The sequence below is a fragment of the Oncorhynchus mykiss genome, chromosome 2 (genome assembly GCF_057628025.1).
Source record: "Oncorhynchus mykiss isolate SJ-2025 chromosome 2, ASM5762802v1, whole genome shotgun sequence".
NCBI lineage: Eukaryota > Metazoa > Chordata > Actinopteri > Salmoniformes > Salmonidae > Oncorhynchus > Oncorhynchus mykiss.
In genome coordinates this window covers 24,014,535-24,034,617 of record NC_143023.1, presented here as the reverse complement: position 1 = coordinate 24,034,617, position 20,083 = coordinate 24,014,535, and the positions used below count along the sequence as shown (strand labels likewise).

The following is a 20,083-nucleotide window of genomic DNA, read 5'->3' as shown; positions in this document are numbered from 1 at the left end:
GTTTTCCTCTCTCAACACCAAGCTGGGTATAGTTCTGAAGAGTTGTTTTCCCCTCTCCTCAACACCAAGCTGGCTTTAGTTCTGAAGAGTTGTTTTCCTCTCTCAACACCAAGCTGGCTATAGTTCTGAAGAGTTGTTTTCCTCTCTCAACACCAAGCTGGGTATAGTTCTGAAGAGTTGTTTTCCCCTCTCCTCAACACCAAGCTGGCTTTAGTTCTGAAGAGTTGTTTTCCTCTCTCAACACCAAGCTGGCTATAGTTCTGAAGAGTTGTTTTCCTCTCTCAACACCACGCTGGCTATAGTTTTGAAGAGTTGTTTTCCTCCCTCATCACCAAGCTGGGTAGTTCTGAAGAGTTGTTTCCCCTCTCCTCAACACCAAGCTGGATATAGTTCTGAAGAATTGTTTTCCCCTCTCCTCAACACAAGCGATCTATAGTTCTGAAGAGTTGTTTTCCCCTCTCCTTAACACCAAGCTGGCTATAGTTCTGAAGAGTTGTTTTGCCTTCTCCTCAACACCAAGCTGGCTATAGTTCTGAAGAGTTGTTTTCCCCTCAACACAAGCTGGCTATAGTTCTGAAGAGTTGTTTTCCCCTCAACACCAAACGGGCTATAGTTCTGTAGAGTTGTTTTCCCATAAAGACCAAGCTGGCTATAGTTCTGAAGAGTTGTTTTCCCCTCTCCTCAACACCAAGCTGGCTATAGTTCTGAAGAGTTGTTTTCCTCTCTCAACACCAAGCTGGGTAGTTCTGAAGAGTTGTTTCCCCTCTCCTCAACACCAAGCTGGATATAGTTCTGAAGAGTTGTTTTCCCCTCTCCTCAACACAAGCCATCTATAGTTCTGAAGAGCTGTTTTTCCCCTCTCCTCAACACAAGCTGGCTATAGTTCTGAAGAGTTGTTTTCGTCTCTCCTCAACACAAGCTGGATATAGTTCTGAAGAGTTGTTTTCCCCTCTCCTCAACACAAGCTGGCTATAGTTCTGAAGAGTTGTTTTCGTCTCTCCTCAACACAAGCTGGATATAGTTCTGAAGAGTTGTTTTCCCCTCTCCTCAACACAAGCTGGATATAATTCTGTAGAGTTGTTTTCCCCTCTCCTCAACACCAAGCTGGCTATAGTTCTGAAGAGTTGTTTTCCCCTCTCCTCAACACCAAGCTGGCTATAGTTCTGAAGAGTTGTTTTCCTCTCTCAACACCAAGCTGGCTATAGTTCTGAAGAGTTGTTTACCCCTCTCAACACCAAGCTGGATATAGTTCTGAAGAGTTGTTTTCCCCTCTCCTTAACACCAAGCTAGCTGGTTATAATTCTGAAGAGTTGTGTTCTCCTCTCCTTAACACCAAGCTGGCTATAGTTCTGAAGAGTTGTTTTCCCCTTTCCTCAACACCAAGCTGGCTATAGTTCTGAAGAGTTGTTTTCCCCTCTCCTCAACACCAAGCTGGCTATAGTTCTGAAGAGTTGTTTTCCTCTCTCAACACCAAGCTGGGTATAGTTCTGAAGAGTTGTTTTCCCCTCTCCTCAACACCAAGCTGGCTATAGTTCTGAAGATTTGTTTTCCCCTCTCCTCAACACCAAGCTGGCTATAGTTCTGAAGAGTTGTTTTCCTCTCTCAACACCAAGCTGGCTATAGTTCTGAAGAGTTGTTTTCCTCTCTCAACACCAAGCTGGCTATAGTTCTGAAGAGTTGTTTACGTCTCTCCTCAACACAAGCTGGCTATAGTTCTGAAGAGTTGTTTTCCCCTCTCCTCAACACAAGCTGGCTATAGTTCTGAAGAGTTGTTTTCCCCTCTCCTTATTAACACCAAGCTGGATATAGTTCTGAAGAGTTGTTTTTCCCTCTCCTCAACACAAGCTGGCTAAAGTTCTGAAGAGTTGTTTTCCCCTGTCCTCAACACAAGCTGGCTAAAGTTCAAAGAGTTGTTTTTCCTTTTCCTCAACACCAAGCTGGCTATAGTTCTGAAGAGTTAATTTCCTCTCTCAACACCAAGCTGGCTATAGTTCTGAAGAGTTGTTTTCCCCTCTCCTTAACACCAAGCTGGCTATAGTTCTGAAGAGTTGTTTTCGTCTCTCCTCAACACAAGCTGGATATAGTTCTGATGAGTTGTTTTCCCCTCTCCTTAACATAAGCTGGCTATAGTTCTAAAGATTTGTTTTCCCCTCTCCTTAACACTAAGCTGTCTATAGTTCTGTAGAGTTGTTTTCCCCTCAACACCAAGCTGGCTATAGTTCTGAATAGTTGTTTTCCCCTCTCCTTAACACCAAGCTGGCTATAGTTCTGAAGAGTTGTTTTGCCTTCTCCTCAACACCAAGCTGGCTATAGTTCTGTAGAGTTGTTTTCCCCTCAACACCAAGCTGGCTATAGTTCTGAATAGTTGTTTTCCCCTCAACACCAAGCTTGCTATAGTTCTGTAGAGTTGTTTTCCCCTCAACACCAAGCTTGCTATAGTTCTGTAGAGTTGTTTTCCCCTCAACACCAACCTGGCTATAGTTCTGAAGAGTTGTTTTCCCCTTTCCTCAACACCAAGCTGGCTATAGTTCTGAAGAGTTGTTTTCCCCTCTCCTCAACACCAGGCTGGCTATAGTTCTGAAGAGTTGTTTTCCTCTCTCAACACCAAGCTGGGTATAGTTCTGAAGAGTTGTTTTCCCCTCTCCTCAACACCAAGCTGGCTTTAGTTCTGAAGAGTTGTTTTCCTCTCTCAACACCAAGCTGGCTATAGTTCTGAAGAGTTGTTTTCCTCTCTCAACACCAAGCTGGGTATAGTTCTGAAGAGTTGTTTTCCCCTCTCCTCAACACCAAGCTGGCTTTAGTTCTGAAGAGTTGTTTTCCTCTCTCAACACCAAGCTGGCTATAGTTCTGAAGAGTTGTTTTCCTCTCTCAACACCAAGCTGGATATAGTTCTGAAGAATTGTTTTCCCCTCTCCTCAACACAAGCGATCTATAGTTCTGAAGAGTTGTTTTCCCCTCTCCTTAACACCAAGCTGGCTATAGTTCTGAAGAGTTGTTTTGCCCTCTCCTCAACACAAGCGATCTATAGTTCTGAAGAGTTGTTTTCCCCTCTCCTTAACACCAAGCTGGCTATAGTTCTGAAGAGTTGTTTTGCCTTCTCCTCAACACCAAGCTGGCTATAGTTCTGAAGAGTTGTTTTCCCCTCAACACAAGCTGGCTATAGTTCTGAAGAGTTGTTTTCCCCTCAACACCAAACGGGCTATAGTTCTGTAGAGTTGTTTTCCCATAAAGACCAAGCTGGCTATAGTTCTGAAGAGTTGTTTTCCCCTCTCCTCAACACCAAGCTGGCTATAGTTCTGAAGAGTTGTTTTCCTCTCTCAACACCAAGCTGGGTAGTTCTGAAGAGTTGTTTCCCCTCTCCTCAACACCAAGCTGGATATAGTTCTGAAGAGTTGTTTTCCCCTCTCCTCAACACAAGCCATCTATAGTTCTGAAGAGCTGTTTTTCCCCTCTCCTCAACACAAGCTGGCTATAGTTCTGAAGAGTTGTTTTCGTCTCTCCTCAACACAAGCTGGATATAGTTCTGAAGAGTTGTTTTCCCCTCTCCTCAACACAAGCTGGCTATAGTTCTGAAGAGTTGTTTTCGTCTCTCCTCAACACAAGCTGGATATAGTTCTGAAGAGTTGTTTTCCCCTCTCCTCAACACAAGCTGGATATAATTCTGTAGAGTTGTTTTCCCCTCTCCTCAACACCAAGCTGGCTATAGTTCTGAAGAGTTGTTTTCCCCTCTCCTCAACACCAAGCTGGCTATAGTTCTGAAGAGTTGTTTTCCTCTCTCAACACCAAGCTGGCTATAGTTCTGAAGAGTTGTTTACCCCTCTCAACACCAAGCTGGATATAGTTCTGAAGAGTTGTTTTCCCCTCTCCTTAACACCAAGCTAGCTGGTTATAATTCTGAAGAGTTGTGTTCTCCTCTCCTTAACACCAAGCTGGCTATAGTTCTGAAGAGTTGTTTTCCCCTTTCCTCAACACCAAGCTGGCTATAGTTCTGAAGAGTTGTTTTCCCCTCTCCTCAACACCAAGCTGGCTATAGTTCTGAAGAGTTGTTTTCCTCTCTCAACACCAAGCTGGGTATAGTTCTGAAGAGTTGTTTTCCCCTCTCCTCAACACCAAGCTGGCTTTAGTTCTGAAGAGTTGTTTTCCTCTCTCAACACCAAGCTGGCTATAGTTCTGAAGAGTTGTTTTCCTCTCTCAACACCAAGCTGGCTATAGTTTTGAAGAGTTGTTTTCCTCCCTCAACACCAAGCTGGGTAGTTCTGAAGAGTTGTTTCCCCTCTCCTCAACACCAAGCTGGATATAGTTCTGAAGAGTTGTTTTCCCCTCTCCTTAACACAAGCTGGCTATAGTTCTGAAGAGTTGTTTTCCCCTCTCCTTAACAAAAGCTGGCTATAGTTCTGAAGAGTTGTTTTCCCCTCTCCTCAACACCAAGCTGGCTATAGTTCTGAAGAGTTGTTTTGCCTTCTCCTCAACACCAAGCTGGCTATAGTTCTGAAGAGTTGTTTTCCCCTCTCCTCAACACCAAGCTGGCTATAGTTCTGAAGAGTTGTTTTCGTCTCTCCTCAACACAAGCTGTATATAGTTCTGAAGAGTTGTTTTCCCCTCTCCTCAACACAAGCTGGATATAATTCTGTAGAGTTGTTTTCCCCTCTCCTCAACACCAAGCTGGCTATAGTTCTGAAGAGTTGTTTTCCCCTCAACACCAAGCGTGCTATAGTTCTGTAGAGTTGTTTTCCCCTCAACACCAAGCTGGCTATAGTTCTGAAGAGTTGTTTTCCCCTCTCCTCAACACCAAGCTGGCTATAGTTCTGAAGAGTTGTTTTCGTCTCTCCTCAACACAAGCTGTATATAGTTCTGAAGAGTTGTTTTCCCCTCTCCTCAACACAAGCTGGATATAATTCTGTAGAGTTGTTTTCCCCTCTCCTCAACACCAAGCTGGCTATAGTTCTGAAGAGTTGTTTTCCCCTCAACACAAGCCATCTATAGTTCTGAAGAGTTGTTCTCCCCTCTCCTCAACACCAAGCTGGCTATAGTTCTGAAGAGTTGTTTTTCCCCTCTCCTCAACACAAGCTGGCTATAGTTCTGAAGAGTTGTTTTCGTCTCTCCTCAACTCAAGCTGGATATAGTTCTGAAGAGTTGTTTTCGTCTCTCCTCAACTCAAGCTGGATATAGTTCTGAAGAGTTGTTTTCGTCTCTCCTCAACACAAGCTGGATATAGTTCTGAAGAGTTGTTTTCCCCTCCCCTCAACACAAGCTGGATATAATTCTGTAGAGTTGTTTTCCCCTCTCCTCAACACCAAGCTGGCTATAGTTCTGAAGAGTTGTTTTCCCCTCTCCTCAACACCAAGCTGGCTATAGTTCTGAAGAGTTGTTTTCCTCTCTCAACACCAAGCTGGCTATAGTTCTGAAGAGTTGTTTACGTCTCTCCTCAACACAAGCTGGCTATAGTTCTGAAGAGTTGTTTTCCCCTCTCAACACCAAGCTGGATATAGTTCTGAAGAGTTGTTTTCCCCTCTCCTCAACACAAGCCATCTGTAGTTCTGAAGAGTTGTTCTCCCCTCTCCTCAACACCAAGCTGGCTATAGTTCTGAAGAGTTGTTTTTCCCCTCTCCTCAACACAAGCTGGCTATAGTTCTGAAGAGTTGTTTTCGTCTCTCCTCAACACAAGCTGGATATAGTTCTGAAGAGTTGTTTTCCCCTCTCCTCAACACAAGCTGGATATAATTCTGTAGAGTTGTTTTCCCCTCTCCTCAACACCAAGCTGGCTATAGTTCTGAAGAGTTGTTTTCCCCTCTCCTCAACACCAAGCTGGCTATAGTTCTGAAGAGTTGTTTTCCTCTCTCAACACCAAGCTGGCTATAGTTCTGAAGAGTTGTTTACGTCTCTCCTCAACACAAGCTGGCTATAGTTCTGAAGAGTTGTTTTCCCCTCTCCTCAACACCAAGCTGGCTATAGTTCTGAAGAGTTGTTTTCCTCTCTCAACACCAAGCTGGCTATAGTTCTGAAGAGTTGTTTACGTCTCTCCTCAACACAAGCTGGCTATAGTTCTGAAGAGTTGTTTTCCCCTCTCAACACCAAGCTGGATATAGTTCTGAAGAGTTGTTTTCCCCTCTCCTCAACACAAGCCATCTATAGTTCTGAAGAGTTGTTCTCCCCTCTCCTCAACACCAAGCTGGCTATAGTTCTGAAGAGTTGTTTTTCCCCTCTCCTCAACACAAGCTGGCTATAGTTCTGAAGAGTTGTTTTCGTCTCTCCTCAACACAAGCTGGATATAGTTCTGAAGAGTTGTTTTCCCCATCTCCTCAACACAAGCTGGATATAATTCTGTAGAGTTGTTTTCCCCTCTCCTCAACACCAAGCTGGCTATAGTTCTGAAGAGTTGTTTTCCCCTCTCCTCAACACCAAGCTGGCTATAGTTCTGAAGAGTTGTTTTCGTCTCTCCTCAACACAAGCTGGATATAGTTCTGAAGAGTTGTTTTCCCCTCTCCTCAACACAAGCTGGATATAGTTCTGAAGAGTTGTTTTCGTCTCTCCTCAACACAAGCTGGCTATAGTTCTGAAGAGTTGTTTTCGTCTCTCCTCAACACAAGCTGGATATAATTCTGTAGAGTTGTTTTCCCCTCTCCTCAACACCAAGCTGGCTATAGTTCTGAAGAGTTGTTTTCCCCTCTCCTCAACACCAAGCTGGCTATAGTTCTGAAGAGTTGTTTACGTCTCTCCTCAACACCAAGCCATCTATAGTTCTGAAGAGTTGTTTTCCCCTCTCCTTAACACCAAGCTGGCTATAGTTCTGAAGAGTTGTTTTGCCTTCTCCTCACCACCAAGCTGGCTATAGTTCTGTAGAGTTGTTTTCCCCTCAACACCAAGCTGGCTATAGTTCTGTAGAGTTGTTTTCCCCTCAACACCAAGCTGGCTATAGTTCTGAAGAGTTGTTTTCCCCTCTCCTCAACACCAAGCCATCTATAGTTCTGAAGAGTTGTTTTCCCCTCTCCTTAACACCAAGCTGGCTATAGTTCTGAAGAGTTGTTTTGCCTTCTCCTCAACACCAAGCTGGCTATAGTTCTGTAGAGTTGTTTTCCCCTCAACACCAAGCTGGCTATAGTTCTGTAGAGTTGTTTTCCCCTCAACACCAAGCTGGCTATAGTTCTGAAGAGTTGTTTTCCCCTCTCCTCAACACCAAGCTGGCTATAGTTCTGAAGAGTTGTTCTCCCCTCTCCTCAACACCAAGCTGGATATAGTTCTGAAGAGTTGCTTTCCCCTCTCCTCAACACCAAGCTGGCTATAGTTCTGAAGAGTTGTTTTCCTCTCTCAACACCAAGCTGGCTATAGTTCTGAAGAGTTGTTTTCCTCTCTCAACACCAAGCTGGGTAGTTCTGAAGAGTTGTTTCCCCTCTCCTCAACACCAAGCTGGATATAGTTCTGAAGAGTTGTTTTCCCCTCTCCTTAACACAAGCTGGCTATTGTTCTGAAGTGTATGAGATAATAATAAGGGAGTTTGATTGAGTTTTAAATATTTCAAGCAGCATTAACATCCTGATTATATGGGCCCCTAGCCACAGGGAGAGCTCTCCAGTCGATGATATGAAAGGGAGTCGGGGAGATTTCAAGTGTTTTCACTTGGTTTCACCCTTCAGGTCTAATCAGAAGCCTCTGCATGTGACGGGGTTTGATCTGGCCAGCAGGGAACACGAACACGCCAGCCCTGTTTACCTGGCTGGTTCGGGAAGGCCTGGAGGCTGCTGGGAGTTTGAGGAATTATTCCCAGCACTGAGGAGATCCTGTGAACACGCGTGCACGCACACGCACACACTGGTGCAGAAGGGGGCACTTCAAAGCAACACGTCGGCAGCGCATTTATTTGTTAAGCAAAACAAAACAATGCACACTAGAGACATTACCACTAATTAAGCATGGCAACCAGTTTTAATTAGAGAAAAAAAAGGAGCAGATAAAAGGAGGTAAATTGCTGGTCCCTGGAATGTACTTCGGGTTTATTAGTGTATTGTTTGTGAAACCACTGTGGGAGCTGCATGGGAGAATCTATAGTGCATTCAGCACCAGCCAGGACACTGGTTTGGATGTTGGTCCTACACACACACCCACACACACACACACACACCATACACACACACACACACACACACACACACACACTTTCCTCGTAATTACTATCCATCTCATCCTCACCTGCCTTTTTTGGTCCCTCAGGCTCTCCGTACAGAGACAAGATCACCATAGCGATCCTGCAGCTGCAGGAAGAAGGAAAGCTGCACATGATGAAGGAGAAGTGGTGGAGGGGGAACGGTTGTCCGGAGGATGAGAAGAATAAGGAGGCCAGCGCTCTGGGGGTCCAGAACATTGGGGGCATCTTTATCGTCCTGGCGGCTGGACTCGTCCTGTCGGTGTTCGTGGCAGTCGGAGAGTTCATCTATAAATCCAAACAAAACGCACAACTGGAAAAGGTAAAGCAACATCCTTTCACGTATAGCCAGGTTGCAATGACAATGTGCCTCTGTGTGGATCTTATTATACAGAGATCTTTGACAAGGAGACAATTTTCCTACTTTTCTATTAGCTTTGTGTTTTGGCCTAGCTTACATTTATTTTGTGGTTTAAAAAAATATACAATTTGTATCTCATATTTTTATTTCTGACACAAAAGGCACAACATGATGAAAAGTAGAGACATTTAGTCTCGTTGTATTTGCACTAAACCATCCCTCACCTCATACTCAATAAAGTGCACTTGATGTTTGGATACGGGTGGAGGGGACATTTACACGTGTTCAGTATTAACACTTATTTGAATGTACATGATGTACAAAAAGGACAGACAGACGGTAGCCATTTTAGTTACACTGAGACCACAAGGACAATTTTACATGATAGTCAGGTCAGCTCCTGAAACACTGATGTTTATGTAGATACAGCAATGCACCATAATCTTTAAGACACAGTAAGTATGGGTTCATTTTCTTGCCTTTATCCACTTAGCCCCAACGCCACCAAGGTGATAGGAAGCGTGAGGAGTTCTGCTGTCACCACGGACCCTCCAAGCAGCTACCTGTAGACTTTAACCACCAGCTCAAATGACCTCCAGAAAGACTCCAGAGACTCCAGTCATCTACATTTACCTTACAATGCACAAATTGTACTTTTTTAACTATTTCCCGATTGGGAAGTTTCCTGTCGGAAGAACTGGCAGCAATGTTATGGTCACAACGTTTCAATGAAAAGTTGCCATTGGTGCATGGTTGGGTGTATGTTTTTGAAAGGCGGCCCTAAAACTATAGGTGCAGGGTTTCACACGATGGGATTGGAAGGTTGGCCCAAATGCATGATCCATAATGCTGAAGTAGATGTCTTCATGTCACCCTCAGCACACAGCCACAGCAATCCTCTCCCAAAAAACAAATTGTTATTATCAGATACAAACTTTTGGACAGACAAGCCAAACTGAATCAAGCTATAATTGCAAACTCTGAAGGCTTGGTTTTGGAAACACATGCAAGCTTTCAGATATTATAACATACTAACTACTCTACTGAATAATCTCATATTGAAAGTGTAATGCTACAACAACACATCACTTGTTGTCAACAGCATGTAAACCTTTTGATGTTCCCCTTAATCCCATGTCCTGTCCTTCTTGTCCTGATCTGTCCTTCCTCTCCGGTCCTTTCTGTCCATCCTGGGATTCCTGTCCTGTCCTTCCTGCCCTGTCCTTCCTGCCCTTCCTGTCCTGTCCTTCATATCCTGTCCTTCCTGCCCTGTCCTTCCTGTCCTGTCCTTCCTGTCCTGTCCTTCCTGCCCTGTCCTTCCTGCCCTTCCTGATCTGTCCTTCCTGCCCTTCCTGTCCTGTCCTTCATGTCCTGTCCTTCCTGTCCTGTCTTTCCTGCCCTTCCTGTCCTGTCCTTCCTGCCCTGTCCTTCCTGCCCTTCCTGTCCTGTCCTTCAAGTCCTGTCCTTCCTGCCCTTCCTGTCCTGCCCTTCATGTCCTGACCTTCCTGCCCTGTCCTTCCTGCCCTTCCTGCCCTGTCCTTCCTGCCCTGTCCTTCCTGCCCTGTCCTTCCTTCCCTTTCTGATCTGTCCTTCCTGCCCTTCCTGTCCTGTACTTCATGTCCTGCCCTTCCTGCCCTGTCCTTCCTGCCCTGTCCTTCCTTCCCTTCCTGATCTGTCCTTCCTGCCCTTCCTGTCCTGTACTTCATGTCCTGTCCTTCCTGTCCTTCCTGCCCTGGCCTTCCTGCCCTTCCTGTCCTGTCCTTCCTGTCCTGTCCCGTCCTGTCTTTCCTTTCTAACACAGTGCTCTCTCACCGAACAACAGTCTCATAAATCTCAAACGCCAACCCCTACTTAGCTCTCCACAGGAGCCTGGTCTGCACTAAGAGCTTTCTTTGACACCTTCCATCGATCGCACAATGCAGTGATGCTTCTGCTGCTTCTCGGCCATAAGCCCCCATATCAATGATTCACAGCATCTAGTCATGAAGTGATGTTCACAGAGTCCTTCTGTCAACGACAACACACACACAGCACAGCACTACACCCACAGACCAGCCAGGGTAGACGGGAGGGGAGGTCCCCCATCAATAGGATGTCATTTAAAGAATGCTAAAGAACGATATGGCTAATAAAAACCCATAAGGAAGGTTGGTAGGGAGTAATCGTGTGATGATTTAATAGAAACCTCAACATCGTTTGATGTTGATCATGATCTCTTCCTGGTGTTCTTCAGCATGTCTTTGTGTCAGACACAGCAGTTGAGGAAGATACGTTTCACACTCTTATCAGCTCAGAACTAGGTGGAGGAGCGTGTCATACTGATATATCCAGACAGAGAATAGAATAGACAGAGAATAGACCTCACTCACATATCTCACTCACATGCAGTGGGGCAAAAAAGTATTTAGTCAGCCACCAATTGTGCAAGTTCTCCCACTTAAAAATGTGAGCGAGGCCTGTAATTTTCATCATAGGTACACTTCAACTATGACAGACAAAATGAGGGAAAAAAATCCAGAAAATCACATTGTAGGATTTTTCATGAATTTATTTGCAAATTATGGTGGAAAATAAGTATTTAGTCAATAACAAAAGTTTATCTCAATACTTTGTTATATACCCTTTGTTGGCAATGACAGAGGTCAAACGTTTTCTGTAAGTCTTCACAAGGTTTTCACACACTGTTGCTGGTATTTTGTCCCATTCCTCCATGCAGATCTCCTCTAGAGCAGTGATGTTTTGGGGCTGTTGCTGGGCAACACAGACTTTCAACTCCCTCTTTCTATGGGGTTGAGATCTGGAGACTGGCTAGGCCACTCCAGGACCTTGAAATGCTTCTGTTTGTGTTTGGGATCATTGTCATGCTGAAAGACCCAGCCACGTTTCATCTTCAATGCCCTTGCTGATGGTAGGCTTTGTTACTTTGGTCCCAGCTCTCTGCAGGTCATTCACTAGGTCCCCCCGTGTGGTTCTGGGATTTTTGCTCACCTTTCTTGTAGTCATTTTGACCCCATGGGGTGAGATCTTGCATGGAGCCCCAGATTGAGGGAGATTATCAGTGGTCTTGTATGTCTTCCATTTCCTAATAATTGCTCCCACAGTTGATTTCTTCAAACCAAGCTGCTTACCTATTGCAGATTGTCTTCCCAGCCTGGTGCAGGTCTACAATTTTGTTTCTGGTGTCCTTTGACAGCTCTTTGGTCTTGGCCATAGTGGAGTTTGGAGTGTGACTGTTTGAGGTTGTGGACAGGTGTCTTTTATACTGATAACAAGTTCAAACAGGTGCCATTAATACAGGTAACGAGTGGAGGACAGAGAAGCCTCTTAAAGAAGAAGTTACAGGTCTGTGAGAGCCAGAAATCTTGCTTGTTTGTAGGTGACCAAATACTTATTTTCCACCACAATTTGCAAATAAATTCATTAAAAATCCTACATTGTGATTTTCTGGATTTTTCTTTCTCATTTTGTCTGTCATAGTTGAAGTGTACCTATGATGAAAATTACAGGCCTTTCTCATCTTTTTAAGTGGGAGAACTTGCACAATTGGTGGCTGACTAAATACTTTTTAGCCCCACTGTATCACATATCTGTTTCAAGAGTAGTTGTTAGATGTCAGTTCATTTAACATTTTATTTTCACACTACCTGTGCCTATATGCTACAATTATATAAGTTGTGTACCTCAATATTTTAACACCCAATTGATAACCGACAAAGGTGTATATTGCTTTTCATAAATTCTCAATCAATCTTTTTTTATGTCAGATGATCTGAGAAGCAATACATGTTTTACTCATCCAAAGCAAATAGACATTCTCCAAGAGGTTTGAGTGTCACACAATCACAACGTGTATTTTAGTATGTGTGGCCCATTGCTACTGTTTTAACTGTTAAACCTTGACACGATATGCAGAGTACCAAGTGTACCAAGTATTCCCATATCAATTCAATAATTAGTCACATTTGAAAATACCTGATATTTTATTTAATTGCACAAGATCCTTTACTTGAATGTGTCTACAGTACAGGGTTGTATTTTCACCACGATGCTGAAAGTGTCAACTTGAAAATGTTCTACTAAGCATCTCTTTGTTGGGTTTGTCATGCTTGATAGTGCACACCCTGCAATTTGCATTTTTTTAAGTACCAGTCAGAAGTTAGGACACACCTACTCATTCAAGGACTTTTCTTTATTTTTACTATTTTCTATATTGTAGAATAATAGTGAGGACATCAAAACTATGAAATCATGTAGTAACCCCAAAATATTTGTTCTATTTTAGATTCTTCAAAGTAGCCACCCTTTGCCTTGATGACAGCTTTGCACACTCTTGGCATTCTCTCAACCAGCTTCATGAGGTAGTCACCTGGAATGCATTTCAATTAACTGGTGTGCCTTGTTAAAAGTTTTATTTTGTGGAATTTATTTCCTACCTAATGCATTTGAGCCAATCAGTTGTGTTGTGACAAGGTAGAGGTGGTATATAGAAGATAGCTCTATTTGGTAAAAGACAAAGTCCATATTATGGCAAGAACCGCTCAAATAAGCAAAGGGAAACAACATTCCATCCTTAATTTAAGACAGGAAGGTCAGTCAATTTGGAGAATGCCAAGAATGTTCAAAGCTGTCATCAAGGCAAAGGGTGGCTACTTTGAAGAATCTCAAATATGAAATATATTTAGATTTGTTTAACACTTTTTTTGGTCTACTACATGATTCCATATGTGTTATTACAGTTTTGATGTCTTCACTATTGTTCTACAATTTAGAAAATAGTAAAAATAAAGAACACTGTGGGAATGAGTAGGTGTGTCCAACTGTTACTGTATTCTGTGTAACATTAGAAAGGATAAAGAGAAAAATAAAAATAGCAAGTAATTTTTTAATGTTATGAGTCATACACCTTATAATGTCAACCTTTCTTAATATTATTTGCCAAATCCAAAAATATATGTTGTAATGACATTAATTGTATGTTTATTGGAAATTATTTTAATTAACTTAACTCAAATTGTGATTCAGAATAATTAGGTTTTCAGTCTAATATTTTCCACTTGTTATTAACTTTAATAAAAGATTGAGAAATATTTGAAGTTTTAGTAGGCTTTTCATTCTGGTTTGCCCAATGAGGACTTTCTCTCAAAAGTCCACACATTCCCATCATCACAACATGGCTGGCTTTCAGAAAAATACCATGATCACCATGGTTGTCCACTTCCCTCTCTTCCTTCTCCACCTCTTCCTCTTTCTCATCCCCCTCTTCCTTTTCTTTCTTCTCATTATCCTCCACCTCTCCCTCCTCCTCATCCTCCTCCTTCAGCTCCTCCTCATCTTCCTCCCATTTCTCCTCCTCCCCCTCCTCCTCCTCCTGCTCTTCCCTCTTCTCCTGCCTACTGCTGAGGGTGCTGCAGAGTAACATGGCTCTCCAGGGACAGGGATCACCAGCTGTGTGTGAGGAACCATCCAGCTTCCCGATTTTGTGGACACACACACACACACACACACACACACACAGGAATGTACGCATGCACTTATATGTGTACACACACGCTCACACACACACACCTGCTCGGACAGATGTGTACACAGACACCCATTGACTATACACACAAAAATTGTGACTATTCATCTCTTACTTTGCCCTCCATTTCTCTATCATGCTATCATGGAGTGAGAGATGGAGTGGGAGCTACTATGGTGTCTTTCCATCTCAGCATTTTATACCAAACCTGAGGAGAAGGTCTGGGGGTCTATAGATCCTTGTACATGGTGGTACAGACTGACTGGGCTGTACTGTACATGGGCAGCCGGCAAAATACCCACCAGTGCCTTCTTCCATTAATGGTAGTAAAAAAGCTAAGGCCGTAAAAGTGTTTATTGATTTATTATTTCTCCATCTCACCTCCTTAAGTGGACGTTTTCTTCCTGTCTTCCTCTGAGCCAGCCCAAAGTGCTCTGAGACCTGAGCCTGTTCAGCTCAGGATTGGCTCTTGTGATGGGGAAAAGGGGTCGTAAAACCTCTGTAATTCAATGGCCACCACTAAACAGCCACCATCAATCCAACTATGAGCCCAGCAGCCATGAGGCCAGGATGGAGATGTGTCCCCTGAGTCAGGGAGGGTTTTCTTAGCCTGTCTGGAAAGCCAGTTTGGGTGGGGTTTTACTTTTGGAACTTTTCTATTGGCACTAGATGGCCACTAAGCCCAAGGCTTCATGAGGGGAAAGGTGTCTTAGGTAGAACATGTTATTCAATATCTCTTTCCCAGAGAAAATCAATACTCATGAAAAGCATGTTTTCTGGAGGGCTTGTAGTCAATCAGCAGGACTTCTAGGAGTAATTCAATTTTTTTTGCGAGAAGAAGACAAACAATATGAAATTATATAGATATGATTTATGAATATGATACACACATACACATACTAACATGTAATATCATATACACTCAGATAGGTACATACCTTTGTACACAGCTTATACACCCAAATCCATATACTCAATATGCATAGAATTTTGATTGGTGGTGAATTGATATGCTGGAAAGCGAAAGCATTAAAACATTTGCATGTGTGGGAGTCCTCTAGCCATAACTATAGAATGTGTTCATGTGAGATACCTATTCATTAGGACAACTCATAACAATGTCATAACCCTACTGGTCATAGATGAGGAAAAAAGGCACTAAGGAGAAGGCAGCCTGTTAGTTAAGCATTGGCATGAGTAACTGAATGACACTCAATCACTGGCTGACTTAGCAGCATGAAGTCTTCACTGTTGTCTTCATCCTTGTGTTCTTGTTGGTAGACTAGCCCAGCCTTCAATTGCTTGAGGTGGGCAGAGGCCTTATTTCTCTTGACAGGATGGTTGAGCCCTTTCACATTCCAGCTAGTAAGGTAGACATCCCTCGGTTCTCTATCAACTGAATTATTTGGAATATGTACTGTATCAGACATCACCATAGTGCCGTTCCAAAATGGAAATTGTGTTTTTATGTGAAGGATTTAACCTAGACTCGAAAAACATATTAGTCCCTTGGAATCTGTTTCCCCAATAGTACCTCCAGGAATAGCAGTCTCAGATTTAGTTGAGTCACTCTGCGTTGTTCATTGCACCATTTGCAAATGCCAGAGTAGCTTTGAGAAAAGGAGAAGGAAGAAGAAGAGGCAGCAGCTTAATTGGCCATGCAGCTACATGGGATTTGAGTCAGACGAGATGTAATATGCATCAATAAGTCATGCTGCTGTATGGGCCTGGGCCCCGGCTGGGCTGCCTGGCAGAGAAGGATGGGGGAAATCTGCCATGGAGAAATCACTTTAGCTAGCCTAGAATGCTCACTGTGTGTGTGTGTGTGTGTGGTGTGTGTGTGGGTGTGTTTGCACGCTTGTGTGTGTGTATGTGCGTTCGCTCGCCATGTGTGCAACTCCAGATGGACTCCAGCATCTCGGCACAGCTTTCCTTCTAACCCTCTTCAATCCACCCTTCCCAAAGCATTACCCCCCCTAGACCATCTAGCCCTTCCTTCATCCCAGACCCTCCACTCACCAACCAAACTTCACATTCGTGGTTGATTTGAAACTGAATCGTTGCCAGGGCTAAAGGCATGTTTTAATTAGCAGTATGTCAACACATTTTAATAATGTAAAGCTATTAATGCAAACTGCCATAACCAGGTGTTGCTGTACATGATCAAATAGCTGCACGGCTGTAGTAAGATACTTATGATACTGCAATAACAGTCTGTGGATAAATCTTGTTAAATCTATTTTCTCCCAAATACAAGAGGAAGCCCTGCCAACCTCCAGTGCAAATCCTGTCCTGATTCCCACCTACATCTAGCTCCTTTATCCACCTACTACACTAAAAGACTATGGACATGCAACCTCCAACCAACTCCCCCAGCCCCAGCTAGAACTCCAGCCCCAGCCCACCCACCCTATCCTGAGCCAGCTCCTCTCTCCCCTGCCTGCTCTGTGTCACCATGGCAGCTCTCAGAGAGGGGCCTGTAGAGAGCCTGCCCTGGGGAAGTAGAAGCTCTGCAGTGCTCTGCTCTGCTGAGCTTATTACTGCCAAATTGTTTGGAACTAGAGGAGGCTCTCTCTGAAACCCCTGTTTTCTCTCTCTCTTTCTCTTTCTGACTCTCTCTTTCTGACTCTCTCTCTTTCTCTCTCTCCTACAGAGGTCCTTCTGCAGTGCCATAGTGGACGAATTGCGGGTGTCCCTCAAGTGCCAGCGGCGCCTCAAACACAAGCCTCAGCCGCCCGTCATGGTCAAGACAGAGGACGTCATCAACATGCACACCTTCAACGACCGCAGACTGCCAGGCAAAGAGACCATGGCCTAGAACAGGACTCCCTCTCTCCCTCTCTCCCTCTCCCTCTCTCTCTCCCTCTCCCTCTCTCTCTCTCTCTCTCTCTCTCTCTCTCTCTCGCTCTCGCTCTGCTGTCACTGGGAGGCGTGTAGGGTGAAGAGACACTGGGGGAGGGAGGAAGGGTGATAGTTGATTTATGTAAGTGTATGGGGGGGTAAGAGAGATGGGAGAAGAGAAGAGAGGAGCTGAGCTGCTCTGATCACTGACTGTCTGGCATCTTTGTTTCGAAACACTAAGCTAGAAATGAAAAGAGATTCAACAATGTTTCCTGTGGAAATAACTTGAACCAACCTGGGAGCAATTCAATGTGAGTTACCTCATTACTCTACCTGGCAATGCACCTGAGCAAGGAGTGACCAAGTGGTGCCATGATTTAGTATCAAAAAAAGAGAGAGATAAACCCAGGATTCAGAGGAAAGGAGGGAGGGCAGGTTAAATTGAAAGTATAGAATATCATACAGCTACTGTATATGTTTGGTTGTCCCTTAGAAATCACAGGTCCAAATTGAATCAATATTTATCTGCTACCCAACCACTCTCTCTCTCACTGAGTAGAATCAGGAGAACGTACATCACTCAATCATAGCTATGGAGCAAACACATACACAGATACTAATAGAAAAAACTGAGAGAAAATCAGTTGGCGAGTGTGTAAAGGACACATCTTGTTATTATTCAACCATAGAAGAAGAAGGAGACCAGATGGGCTAGAAACAGCCAGTTCCAAATGAAACCCAAAGCCCAAAACGCATTGGTGAGCAGGACAGGACTGCTCCCAACATGTACAGAGGCATCGTTTATTCATATGATTCACTGTTGGAAAGAATACAGTACATTATCCATCGGGCAATAGGTTATTTCATTTATTTTGTTTTCAGAGTACTAAACATTTTGTTGAATTATGGTGGATGGGAAATTTTTTTTGAATAAAAACATATATACATATATAAATACAAGCAGAGACTGATGACTGGGGGAGGGGCAGTGATGTAATAGAGGAATTAGGTGATAGGAACTGGAAGTGACATGAGTGGCGGACATGATGAAAGTACTAACCTTAGAAACCTTAGTCGTTTGAATTGAAGGAAAGCAGGACAGCAGTAGTGGATCTGAAACTAAATTCACAGCAATCACACAACATGAGGAATTTATTTATTCAAGTATTTATTTCTTTATTTATATTTTCATGGACTGGATTTTCACAGCAGCTGCAAGGATACAGTACACACCTCATTTTCAGATTTGATGGGTACAAATGTTTTGGTTTTGTTTTTTGTTCAATGTCAAGTCTCAAGTTTCTTTTTGTACTCTAGTGGCATTTATTTTAATAACAAAATCCTCACATTTACTTGTGCAAATGCAATTTCTATGAAAAAGTGTTTTTGTACGAAGAAAATAAAACATTTTGTAATAATTTTTATCAACAAAAAAAATGTACCACGGGTGTCACCACGGCAGACAGCGTGACTCTCTCTCCACTGCGGGCCGTGTGGGTGTCCCAAGGGATAGCAGCCCCATCTAGGATAGCCCCGTCAGGCCTAACACAACCCCCTCCAGGGGGTCACGAGAACAACCCCTCCATGGACTGGCATCACACCGATGGGGTCTCCAGAGCATTCTGGTTGAGCTTCAGTGGCATAATACATGTTTTGGAAAAAAACTATTTTTATCATGTAAAGGAATCATATTTAAAATAAAGATATTTTTACTTCAGGTGAAAAGAGTAATGATTAAACAATAATTAGAACAATAAATATATATATACACACACAAAGAAGTTGAAGTGAAGAGGACTGCCAACGATGCTTATCATTCTACACCCCTGACTTCCAATAGACTGCTAGATTTCAGTGCTGAGAAATTGTGTGTAAATGGTTTTAAAAACAGAGAAATATGTATTTAACAGAATAAGGAACACCTAACTAATTTTGAACATGTTATGAAAACTAAACGGAGTGCACACAGTTTACTGTTTGAAGTTGATGCACAAGTTTAAAGAAAATAAAAAAAAATCTTCACATCTTTGTGGTGTCGTTCATTTGACTCTAAAGCAAAATGTTTTGACACCATTACATTGTAACAGCTTGGATCAGACGCTAAACAGAACAAAGAGCAAAGTGAACAGAAAACACAATAGAAGACTGATGGAATATGGGATATATATATGTATATGAACACAAAAATCGAATGAAGAACAAAGCAAGTCGACTATGGGCCCAAAAGAAAAAGAAACCACAGCATTTGAACAGAAAGATAATAACCTTTTTTTGTTTATTTGTTTATTTTGTAACGTTTTTACCATATAATGTTGACTGTGTGCGCTCACCCTGCGTGTTTGTACTCCATATCCTTCCATCTGGAGAGCAGCTGTGGAAATACTGACATGAATGAAAAAACAAAGGGCTATTAGGTCTATTTGAAAAAGTGTAAATGTTATTCATCTTTAACAGCCTGGTACACATGAAAGGATTCCTATTTGAAAGACACAAAATGTACAGCAGATCTGCCATGCATACCCATTAATGCATTTATATTAGCAGTTAGGGATATTGGCAAAATAAATGATTATACTATACAACAACTATACAACACAGGGTTATTCAATATGTAAGCCTATAGAGCATATCTGCCAGAACTGAATGGGATGTGTGAATTCCGAACAGCATTACTTCTGGTTTTGGGGTTTTCACACGGGTTAGTTGGACATATCAGGTTTGGGCGAAGGAGGTGCTTAAACTGCTTCGCCTGCAGTGCTTTGTGCATTTGCGCACATGGATCGGAAGGGGGGAGGCTGAGAGTTTCGAGGGTGGAGACTTCATTTTTGCCGGAGCTCTTCATTTTTGACACGTGTGAACACTGAAGTTAATCACTTACGCAAGATTTTTAATTCTGGGTTAACAGAGATGAATAGAGCACTTGTACAATTATTCCCAAGTCATTGAAATGAGACAAATTCTATAAATGCATGACTCTCTGTGAGGGTAATCACATGCACACTTAATGCTCAAATGTATGTGCATATACAATGATAAACGGGTTCCAGTGACTCACAGGCTTTATTAGATGGGGATTGTTGTGGATGGGGAGATGCTGTCCTTGATGGCAAGAGGAGAGGAAACTGCCTTGTAGCGTCGAGGAATTAACTATCCATAATGAATTAAAATAGAGGGAATTAACACAGAGTGTGATGAACAAAGCCAAATGGCTGTCGTTAAGGGA

The 20,083-nt window shown here is 43.0% G+C and overlaps 1 protein-coding gene across 2 annotated transcripts in view; it reads left to right on the top strand.

Moving 5' to 3' along the window:
- LOC110538828 (glutamate receptor ionotropic, kainate 2) overlaps window positions 1–18,882 on the top strand; it is a 254,022-nt gene extending 235,140 nt beyond the window's left edge. The window contains exons 16-17 of one of the 2 annotated variants that reach the window (XM_036943381.2): window positions 8,206–8,459; window positions 16,673–18,882. In XM_036943381.2, the coding sequence (XP_036799276.1) occupies window positions 8,206–8,459; window positions 16,673–16,837 (419 nt within the window). In that variant the 3' untranslated portion in view covers window positions 16,838–18,882. Of the gene's footprint in view, window positions 1–8,205; window positions 8,460–8,991; window positions 9,720–16,672 lie in introns of those variants that run through there. The other variant, XM_036943390.2, reaches the window with a different exon arrangement.
- Window positions 18,883–20,083: the final 1,201 nt, after the last annotated feature.